The sequence below is a fragment of the Entelurus aequoreus genome, linkage group LG05 (genome assembly GCF_033978785.1).
Source record: "Entelurus aequoreus isolate RoL-2023_Sb linkage group LG05, RoL_Eaeq_v1.1, whole genome shotgun sequence".
NCBI lineage: Eukaryota > Metazoa > Chordata > Actinopteri > Syngnathiformes > Syngnathidae > Entelurus > Entelurus aequoreus.
Genome location: NC_084735.1, coordinates 19,618,591 through 19,630,320, shown reverse-complemented (window position 1 = coordinate 19,630,320; position 11,730 = coordinate 19,618,591). Strand labels below are relative to the sequence as shown.

Below are 11,730 nucleotides of genomic sequence, written 5' to 3'. Positions count from 1 at the left end.
TGTATTCTGCAAATTAACATTTTGTTTAAACATTTTGTAAAAAATAAATAAATAAGGAACCTGTTATACAGACCTGTATGAAGTTGCCCACTTTATTATTGCAAATATCAGAATAACACCGCAATACGTTTGTGCTGTGAACATTTATGTTTCTACGGTTGATGTTTTTAAGTTATTTTATGTTCTGACTAGTAATGTCATCCGGACCCCACCACCACACACACTTTGTCAAAATCTCCCCAAACGTGTCCCAAACGCTTGTGATACACAATTTTTTTGTCTTATGATTATTGTATTTAGGTTAGGGGCTAGGTGTAAATATTAACACATTAACTTAAACTATAATTTTAGACAAACAATATCTATTGTCTGACTAGAACGGGGGTCGGCAACCCGCGGCTCTAGAGCCGCATGCGGCTCTTTAGCGCCGCCCTAGTGGCTCTCTGGAGATTTTTCAAAAATGTATGAAGAATGGAAAAAAATGAGGGGAAAAAATGTATTTTTTTGTTTTAGTATGGTTTCTGTAGGAGGACAAACATGACACAAACCTCCCTAATTGTTATAAATCACACTGTTTATATTAAATATGCTTCACTCATTCGAGTATTTGGCGAGCGCCGTTTTTTCCTACTTATTTTGGCGGTCCTTGAACTCACCGTATAGTTTGTTTCCATGTATAAATTTCTCCGACTTTCTAGGACGTGTTTTATGCCTCTTTTTCTGTCTCATTTTGTCCACCACACTTTTAACGTTGGGCATGAGTGCACAAAGGTGAGTTTTGTTGATGTTATTGACTTGTGTGGAGTGCTAATCAGACATATTTAGTCACTGCATGACTGCAAGCTAATCGATGCTAACATGCTATTTAGGCTAGCGATATGTACATATTGCATCATTATGCCTCATTTGTAGCTATATTTGAGGTCATTTAGTTTCCTTTAAGTCCTCTTAATTACATTTATATCTCATGACACATGTAATATGGCTTTTAATTTTTTGCGGCTCCAGACAGATTTGTTTTTGTATTTTTGGTCCAATATGGCTCTTTCAACATTTTGGGTTGCCGACCCCTGGACTAGAAGAAGCATTGAAAAGTATATAAATAATAAGGCATAGGGAACCTTCTTTGAGAAAAAAAAAAAAAAGATATTTAATATGTTTATGAGAAATGTATTGAATATTCCAATTAATATACCGTATTTCCTTGAATAGCCGCAGGGGCGTTAATTAATTTAAAACCTCCTGTCACTCCTGCGTTTACCGGAAACCGGCGGGATGGCCGTGCATGCGCTAATTATTTTAAAACCTCTTCTCACTCCGGCGTTTACCAAAAGAATCCATAAAATTTAGGCGTGCGCTTTGAGTGTGATGTAAGCATACCATCATGAAAAGCACATTTAATAAAAAAAAACGTTATTATGGTCTTACCTGTACTTATAAATGGAGTCCATTTGCAGCTCCTTCTGACCAAAAGCATCGATAACTTGTTTATAGAAGTCTTCATTATTTTCTTTTTTCCGTTTTAAAAGTCTCTGTCTCGATGGAGATATTCCTTTAATTATTACCTCCTGCTTCCATTGAAAGTCCAGTTTAGAAAACTGTTTTATTTTAGATACCGGTATGTAATCCTCCTTGTTAAAAAAAAAAATCTCTTGCTGCGTGTGTTCACTTCTTCTGCAGTACCGGAAGTCGCAAGAAGGATCACTAGCGCGGCAGCGCCCTCTACCACCAGGAGGCGGGAGTCATTTAATGACTTATACAGTATTTGACACACGCAGCTACGGTATATTAATAAAACATAGCTGCTTACTGTTCTCTTTAACATACTGTACCGGTATTCAATAGCTTGGACCTTAAATCCTACTGAATAGCTCTTTATCTTTTTTCCTTTGTGCGATTGTAAACTACTGAAATCAGCTTCCTCCATTTTGAAAATGAGGACAGATGCGTCACTCGTGACGTAACGAATTTGACCCGGTGGAAGTTGTAGCCATATGCTAAATATTTTGCGAAACGAGTTTGACCCGGTGAAAATTATAGACATGCGATAATAAAATTTATATTTTGCAAAACGAATTTGATCCGGCTTCAATAATAAACCGGCGATAAGGCCAAGCATGCGTTAATTATTTTGAGAAACGAGTTTGACCCGGCAGTAATTCTAGACGTGCGAATACTATATTCCCTGCGCCAATTCAAGGAAATACGGTATTTGTGTGCAGAGAAGTTCCATGAATCCAGAGGTTGTTTATTCCGTCCTTGTTGAAATGGTCATGCAGCTGTGTGGTGACTCTGAAATAAGAATGTAACAATCAGATCACATGAAAACAGCTAAGACAATATAAGTCATACAGGGAAATGCATTTGTAGACAATATGATTTGCCTGAGCGGCTAGGGAACACCAAAAAATGGATTAGATTAGAAAAGACAGATTGAAAATAATAATACAAAAAATTGTTTTTCCCAGCGGGCCGGATGTTGGACTTTGGAGGGCCGTAACCGGCCCGCGGGCTGTAGTTTGGGGACCCCTTATCTAGTCGATGATAAGCGCTAAATAAATGCAATCCATTATCATTAGTATATGATTAGCTACTGACGTAACACGACGTGACTCACATTTCGACATGTTACCATTGTAGCTCACTACAATGCCATGTTGTCTTACATTTCGTGTGATTCAACAAATCATTTAAAAATAAATAATGTCTAATTACCTTTTCCTCCTTTTGCCCCGATGTCCATGAACCGAAACGTTGCATGTGTGCGGTGCAAACTCGCAATGGAACGAGTGCTCCAGGCTGCTTGGCTGTCGGGAGGAGAAAGGCACCGCTGTGTGGCCGCTCAGGTGCCGCGTCCTGCGGGGGAGACCCATGGCGGCAGTCCGACCCTTGTTGCATTGAAAGTGTTATTATATTCTCCGCTGAAGCCCTCAAATTATGAAGTGGAGCTCCCGCCTCGGTTAAGCTACTTGTCGGCAGACATTTTGTCCACAACTTGGCTTTAAAAAAATACAAAAAAAACTTGTCTGAAAAGGGGCGGGGATTATACCGGAAGCGGAATGCAACATCGCTCACACACACTAGTAAGATGCTCTTACACATAGTGGTAAGATGCTCGTATACACAATGGTAAGATGCGCTCATACACATAACTGAAATCTTTGCACACATACTACTGAAATTGTTGTCCCTTACACACACGTGTAAAAAGCACACACACACACACAGGTGAAATCCGTTTATACATACTAGTGAAAAATAATTCCAGGTGTGTGTGCGTGAGACAAAAACATTTCAGTAGTGTATGTAAGAATGTTTCAGTAGTGTTTATAAGAGTGTTTCAGTAGTGTATGTAAGAATGTTTCAGTAGTGTTTATAAGAGTGTTTCAGTAGTGTATGTAAGAATGTTTCAGTAGTGTTTATAAGAGTGTTTCAGTAGTGTATGTAAGAATGTTTCAGTAGTGTTTATAAGAGTGTTTCAGTAGTGTTTATAAGAGTGTTTCAGTAGTGTATGTAAGAGTGTTTCAGTAGTGTATGTAAGAGTATTTCAGTAGTGTATGTAAGAGTGTTTCAGTAGTGTATGTAAGAGTATTTCAGTAGTGTTTATAAGAGTGTTTCAGTAGTGTATGTAAGAGTATTTCAGTAGTGTTTATAAGAGTGTTTCAGTAGTGTTTATAAGAGTGTTTCAGTAGTGTTTATAAGAGTGTTTCAGTAGTGTATGTAAGAGTATTTCAGTAGTGTTTATAAGAGTGTTTCAGTAGTGTATGTAAGAGTGTTTCAGTAGTGTATGTAAGAGTATTTCAGTAGTGTATGTAAGAGTGTTTCAGTAGTGTATGTAAGAGTATTTCAGTAGTGTTTATAAGAGTGTTTCAGTAGTGTTTATAAGAGTGTTTCAGTAGTGTATGTAAGAGTATTTCAGTAGTGTTTATAAGAGTGTTTCAGTAGTGTTTATAAGAGTGTTTCAGTAGTATATGTAAGAGCATTTCAGTAGTGTTTATAAGAGTGTTTCAGTAGTGTATGTAAGAGTATTTCAGTAGTGTTTATAAGAGTGTTTCAGTAGTGTTTATAAGAGTGTTTCAGTAGTGTATGTAAGAGTATTTCAGTAGTGTTTATAAGAGTGTTTCAGTAGTGTTTATAAGAGTGTTTCAGTAGTATATGTAAGAGCATTTCAGTAGTGTTTATAAGAGTGTTTCAGTAGTGTATGTAAGAGTATTTCAGTAGTGTTTATAAGAGTGTTTCAGTAGTGTTTATAAGAGTGTTTCAGTAGTGTATGTAAGAGTATTTCAGTAGTGTTTATAAGAGTGTTTCAGTAGTGTTTATAAGAGTGTTTCAGTAGTATATGTAAGAGCATTTCAGTAGTGTTTATAAGAGTGTTTCAGTAGGGTGTGTGAGAGAAAAAGATTTCAGTTGTTTATGTGAGAGCATTTCAGTAGTGTATGTAAGAGCATTTCAGTAGTGTTTATAAGAGTGTTTCAGTAGTGTTTATAAGAGTGTTTCAGTAGTGTATGTAAGAGCATTTCAGTAGTGTTTATAAGAGTGTTTCAGTAGTGTATGTAAGAGTATTTCAGTAGTGTTTATAAGAGTGTTTCAGTAGTGTTTATAAGAGTGTTTCAGTAGTGTATGTAAGAGTATTTCAGTAGTGTTTATAAGAGTGTTTCAGTAGTGTATGTAAGAGTATTTCAGTAGTGTTTATAAGAGTGTTTCAGTAGTGTTTATAAGAGTGTTTCAGTAGTATATGTAAGAGCATTTCAGTAGTGTTTATAAGAGTGTTTCAGTAGGGTGTGTGAGAGAAAAAGATTTCAGTTGTTTATGTGAGAGCATTTCAGTAATGTATGTAAGAGCATTTCAGTAGTGTTTATAAGAGTGTTTCAGTAGTGTGTATAGAAGAAAAAGATTTCAGTTGTTTATGTGAGAGCATTTCAGTAATGTATGTAAGAGGTAATTCTGAATAATGTCCCTAACGGCCCCTCATATGTGTGAGTGCGTGTGTTTACGTGTGTGTGTGCGAGCGTGCTTGCTTGCGTGTAAGTGCGTGTGTGTGTGTGTGTGTGTGTGTGTGTGTGTGTGTGTGTGTGTGTGTGTGTGTGTGTGTGTGTGTGTGTGTGCGTGTGTGTAAATGTGTGTCTGCATGCGTGCGTGTGCATATGTGTGTGTAAGTGTGTGTGTTAGTGTGTGTGTGTGCGCGTGTGTGTGCGTGCGTGTGTGAGTGCGTGTGTTTACGTGTGTGCGCGTGTGCGTGTAAGTGTGTGTGTGTGTGTGTGCGTGCGTGGGTGTGTGTGTTTACATGCGTGAGTGTGTTTGTGTGTGCGTGCGTGTGTGTGTGTGTGTGTGTGTGTGTGTGTGTGTGTGTGTGTGTGTGTGTGTGTGTGTGTGTGTGTGTGTGTGTGTGTGTGTGTGTGTGTGTGTGTGTGTGTGTGTGTGTGTGTGTGTGTGTGTGTGTGTGTGTGTGTGTAAAAAGTACTCCTGTCCACTTGCAAAGACGTCCATCAGTGGTGTGACTGGCGTCTACTTGCAGTGGCTCGGTTAGGTTGCACATGGTTATGTTGCACATGTGATGTCAGGCTTGCGTGTGTTTTGAAAGAGTGAAGTGATGAGGAGCAGCAGCAGCTGATGTAAGCAGGAAGTAACCACTAGCCAGCCTGCTTGTCTTGGTGAAGACGTGAGGATGATGTAACATGAGCACACCCTGCTGTGGCGGCTGCTCAACCAAAACCACTTCTTTACTTAAGTATTGGGACGCCTGCAGGAAGTGGAGACGACACCACGCTGTGCTGGACAGGAAGTTGTACCACAATGACAACAATTGACACAACTCATTTGTCAGGAATTTTTACTTGTGTGTGATATCATGTGCGATACAAGCACTCCTGCACCGTGTTTACTTGTGTGTGATACCATGTGCAGTACAAGCGGTCATGCAGCGTGTTTACTTGTGTGTGGGATATCATGTGCGATACAAGCGGTCATGCTGCGTGTTTACTTGTGTGTGATATCATGTGTGATACTAGCAGTCCTGCAGCGTGTTTACTAGTGTGTGATATCATGTGCAATACAAGCAGTCCTGTGGCTTGTTTACTTGTGTGTGATATCATGTGCGATACAAGCAGTCCTGTGGCTTGTTTACTTGTGTGTGAAATCATGTGTGATACAAACAGTCCTGTGGCTTGTTTACTTGTGTGTGATATCATGTACAATACAAGCAGTCCTGTGGCTTGTTTACTTGTGTGTGATATCATGTACAATACAAGCAGTCCTGTGGCTTGTTTACTTGTGTGTGATATCATGTGCAATACAAGCAGTCCTGTGACTTGTTTACTTGTGTGTGATATCATGTGCGATACAAGCAGTCCTGTGGCTTGTTTACTTGTGTGTGATATTGTGTGCGACACAAGCAATCCTGTGACTTGTTTACTTGTGTGTGATATCATGTGCGATACAAGCAGTCCTGTGGCTTGTTTACTTGTGTGTGATATCATGTGCAATACAAGCAGTCCTGTGGCTTGTTTGCTTGTGTGTGATATCATGTGCGATACAAGCAGTCCTGTGGCTTGTTTATTTGTGTGTGATATCATGTGCGATACAAGCAGTCCTGTGGCTTTTTTACTCGTCTGTGATATCATGTGCGATACAAGCAGTCCTGTGGTTTGTTTACTCGTGTGTGATATAATGTGCGATACAAGCAGTCATGTGGCTTGTTTACTTGTGTGTGATATCATGTGCGATACAAGCAGTCCTGTGGCTTGTTTACTTGTGTGTGATATCATGTGTGATACAAGCAGTCATGCAGCGTGTTTACTTGTGTGTGACATCATGTGTGATACAAGCAGTCACTGCAGCGTGTTTACGTGTGTGATCACATGTGCACTACAAGCAGTCCTGCGTCGTGTTTACTTGTGTGTGATATCATGTGCGATACAAGCGGCCATGCAACGTGTTTACTTGTGTGTGATATCATGTGCGATACAAGCAGTCATGCGGCGTGTTTACTTGTGTGTGATATAATGTGCGATACAAGCGCTTCTGCAGCCTGTTTACTTGTGTGTGATATCATGTGCGATACAAGCGCTCCTGCGCCATGTTTACTTGCGTGTGATATCATGTGCAATAAAAGCGGTCCCGCAACGTGTTTACTTGTGTGTGATACCATGTGCGGTACAAGGGGTTCATGCAGCGTGTTTACGAGTGATATCATGTGCGATACAAGCAGTCCTGCAGCATGTTTACTTATGTGTGACTTCATGTGCGATACAAGCCGTCCTGCGGTGTGTTTACTTGTGTGTGATATCACGTGCGATACAAGCAGCCCTGCAGCGTGGTTACTTGTGTGTAATATCATGTGTGATACAAGCAGTCCTGCGGTGTGTTTACTTGCATGTGATATCACGTGAGATGCAAGCAGTCCTGTGGCTTGTTTACTTGTGTGTGAGATCATGTGCGATACAAGCAGTCCTGTGGCTTGTTTACTTGTGTGTGATGTCTTGTGCGATAAAAACGATCCTTCGGCTTGTTTCCTTGCGTATGATATCATGTGCAATACAAGCGTTTCTGCGGCCTGTTTCCTTGCGTGTGATATCACATGCGATACAAGCAGTCCTGTGGCTTGTTTACTTGTGTGTGATATCATGTGCGATACAAGCAGTCCTGTGGCTTGTTTATTCGTGTGTGTGATATCATGTGCGATATAAGCAGTCCTGTGGCTTATTTACTTGTGTGTGATATCATGTCCGATACAAGCAGTCCTGTGGCTTGTTTACTTGTGTGTGCTATCATGTGCGATACAAGCAGTCCTGTGGCTTGTTTACTTGTGTGTGATATCATGTGCGATACAGGCAGTCCTGCAGTGTGTTTACTTGTACAAAGTTGTCCTCCAATAAGCGCACAATTTCTTCTATTTCACTAATTATCTACAAAAGGTAAACATACTAGACTATGGGCTACTAGGAGCTAGCAGCTACACAACAGCTAAGCACACAATAGCAAACAAGCTAGTCTTCAGTAATAATGATTGAACAATATCACAGTACTCTCCACACTACCAAATATGACAAGTACGTATGATTCCCGTCGACATCGTATCGGATTAATAGCCTGAGGTACCAATTAATGCCCGCCATTTTGTCTCCATTGCATCGATACAGCAGTAATAATCAATAATCAATAATGGTGATGCAGACTTGACCAATGAACAGTGCGGAGTGCGATTATATCAACATTGTAAAAGCCTCCTACGGGCTTTGGAATCATTAGCGGCGTCCATCAATACGCCGAATCGTCTCGTCTCTTGCTAATGGCGCCTCACCCCCCCCCCCCCCCCCCCCTCCCCTCCTCCATCACGTCCATTCCCCCGGCGCTCGTCTTCCCAGTAAGGTACGGCAACCGCAAATTCGATGATACTGTAAATGATGTATGGCTGCTGCACAATTATTATCATTATTATCACCCTCTTGGTGAAAGTGCTTTAAAGTATTTATGTACTCACTGAAAAATAAATGAAAATAAAATAGACACAAAGTCCCTCACTACATTGCGCTTTGGGCTTTGTGACTATTTATTTTTTTAACGTATTTATTTTTGTAAATACTCACTGAAAATAAAATAGACACAAAGTCCCTCACTACATTGCGCTTTGGACTTTGTGTGTATTTATTTTTTAAATTTATTTTATTTTTTTTAATACTCACTGAAAATAAATGAAAATAAAATAGACACAAAGTCCCTCACTACATTGCGCTTTGGACTTTGTGTCTATTTACTTTTTAAATGTATTTATTTTTGTAAATACACACTGAAAATAAATGAAAATAAAATAGACACAAAGTCCCTCACTACATTGCGCTTTGGACTTTGTGTCTATTTACTTTTTTAATGTATTTATTTTTGTAAATACACACTGAAAATAAATGAAAATAAAATAGACACAAAGTCCCTCACTACATTGCGCTTTGGACTTTGTGTCTATTTACTTTTTTAATGTATTTATTTTTGTAAATACACACTGAAAATAAATGAAAATAAAATAGACACAAAGTCCCTCACTACATTGCGCTTTGGACTTTGTGTCTATTTACTTTTTTAATTAATTTATTTTTGTAAATACACACTGAAAATAAATGAAAATAAAATAGACACAAAGTCCCTCACTACATTGCGCTTTGGACTTTGTGTCTATTTTTTTTTTGTATTTATTGATTTTTTTAAATACTCACTGAAAATAAATGAAAATAAAATAGACACAAAGTCCCTCACTACATTGCGCTTTGGACTATGTGTCTATTTTTTTTTATTTTTTTTTTTATAAATACTCACTGAAAATAAAATAGACACAAAGTCCCTCACTACATTGCGCTTTGGACTTTGTGCCTATTTATTTTTTAAATTTATTTATTTTTGTAAATACTCACTGAAAATAAAATAAAAGAAAATAGACACAAAGTCCCTCACTACATTGCGCTTTGGACTTTGAGTCCAATTTTTTTTTTTTTTTTTTTTTTTTTTTTAAATACTCACTGAAAATAAAATAGACACAGAGTCCCTCACTACATTGCGCTTCAAATATTGCAGCTTCACTATGTCACCGAATTAAAAAAGAAAATAATCATTTCAAAGCATATTGTACATATTTTTGGCCTAAATTAATTGTTAAATTAAGTTATATTTATTAAGGGTGCATAAATTAAAAAAAGATTCAGAGCCAAATCACGACTCTTATTCAAAACTAAAAAATGTTATTAAATTAAAATTATATTTTCTTTTCAGTGTAAAAAATTTTTTATTTACATACCGTATTTCCTTGAATTGGCGCCGGGAATATAGTATTCGCCTGCCTAGAATTACAGCCGGGTCAAACTCGTTTCGCAAAATAATTAGCGCATGCTTGGCACTTCCGCCGGGTCAAATATGAGTCATTAAATGACTCCCGCCTCCAGGTGGTAGAGGGCGCTAGTGATCCTTCTTGCGACTACCAGTACTGCAGGAGACAGGTACTGCAGAAGAAGACAACAAGCAGCAAGCATGCAGCAATTGTTTGCTTGCACTTTTAACATGGAGGATTACATATCTAAAATAAAACCGTTTTCTAAACTGGACTTTCAATCGAAGCAGGAGGTAATAATTAAAGGAATATCTCCAGAGACTTTTAAAATTGAAGAAAGATGAGAAAGACTGCCTTTGATCAGAAGCAGCTGCACATGGACCCATCTACAAGTAAAGGTAAGATCATAATAACGTTTTTTTTATTAAATGTGTTTTTAATGATAAGGTATGCGCCGGAGTGAGAAGAGGTTTTAAAATAATTAGAGCATGCTTGCTCATTCCGCATGGTTTTGGTAACCGCAGGAGTGAGAAGAGGTTTTAAATTAATTAGCGCCCCTGCGGCTATTCAAGGAAATACGGTACATATCACAATTCTTTTTCATCTTAATTCCAGACAGAGTATTATTTTTTTTTAAATCAGTTAAAAAAAAAAAACATACATTTGCTCTAAAAAGGGTATTTCAACAAGTAAACAGTACAGTAGGTAGTTGATGTTGATATGTAATGCACATAAGGGTATTCTAGTCAGATGCGCGTGTGTAAATATGCAATGTGTAAATATCAAAATATTACGTCGAATCACTTTTTGTCAGGCAATATTACATTTATTGACAATTTTACATGAATGAATTCATCCAAACACGTTGTACATATTTATTATGTGCAGGAAGAAATAACAGTTACAATTGTGTGTGTATCTTCCAAGCAAGAAAGAAGTTTGATCACATCAACATCGGACTAACTGACACACTCCGCTTCGCTGCAGGTCCGCAAGCCACGCCCACCCCCCCACAGCCACAGAAGAGGGAAACTGTCCTTTCCCGGGCATGATAAAGTCTTAAATAATGTCAAACACGTAGCGTTACAATAACCAGCAAAATAAAGTGTTTGTCTCACACCTACTAATCAAGCATTCACATTTTGCCACAACACACATGGGGGAAAGTCCTAGTTGGAAATACAGCCATATTAACTCCTAAACTGCCATTTTAACACACACCTCAAACCATGCGCACGCATCCAATGCTTTCTTGTGGCCATGAGAAACTATCTCGTGCGCACGAGATACATGTCTAAAAAAAAATAATCCCCATGTCCTTTTAGGGGCTCCGTATTTGTACGCTTACTTTTTTTTTTTTTTTTTTTTGAGTGACAGCAGGGTGAGGGGATGACGAGGGTTTGAAATGTGTTGTTAATGTGATTGTGAAAATCAATAAAAAGAACTATGAAAGAAAGAAAAAAAAACCCACATATATATATATATATATATATATATATATATATATATATATATACACACACTACCGTTCAAAAGTTTGGGGTCACATTGAAATGTCCTTATTTTTGAAGGAAAAGCACTGTACTTTTCAATGAAGATAACTTTAAACTAGTCTTAACTTGAAAGAAATACACTCTATACATTGCTAATGTGGTAAATGACTATTCTAGCTGCAAATGTCTGGATTTTGGTGCAATATCTACATAGGTGTATAGAGGCCCATTTCCAGCAACTATCACTCCAGTGTTCTAATGGTACAATGTGTTTGCTCATTGGCTCAGAAGGCTAATTGATGATTAGAAAACCCTTGTGCAATCATGTTCACACATCTGAAAACAGTTTAGCTCGTTACAGAAGCTACAGAACTGACCTTCCTTTGAGCAGATTGAGTTTCTGGAGCATCACATTTGTGGGGTCAA

The 11,730-nt window shown here is 38.3% G+C and overlaps 1 protein-coding gene across 6 annotated transcripts in view; it reads left to right on the top strand.

Annotated features, from left to right (window-relative positions):
- Positions 1 to 698: 698 nt before the first annotated feature.
- Positions 699 to 11,730, top strand: part of runx1t1 (RUNX1 partner transcriptional co-repressor 1) — a 113,532-nt gene continuing 102,500 nt past the window's right edge. For 5 of the 6 annotated variants that reach the window (XR_009826215.1, XM_062047317.1, XM_062047318.1 and 2 more), the window contains exon 1: positions 9,791 to 10,209. Coding sequence is in view for 4 of the 6 variants with exons in the window: in XM_062047317.1 (XP_061903301.1) it covers positions 10,152 to 10,209 (58 nt within the window). In the remaining 2 variants the exon portion in view is untranslated. Of the gene's footprint in view, positions 772 to 9,790; positions 10,210 to 11,730 lie in introns of those variants that run through there. The other variant, XM_062047319.1, reaches the window with a different exon arrangement.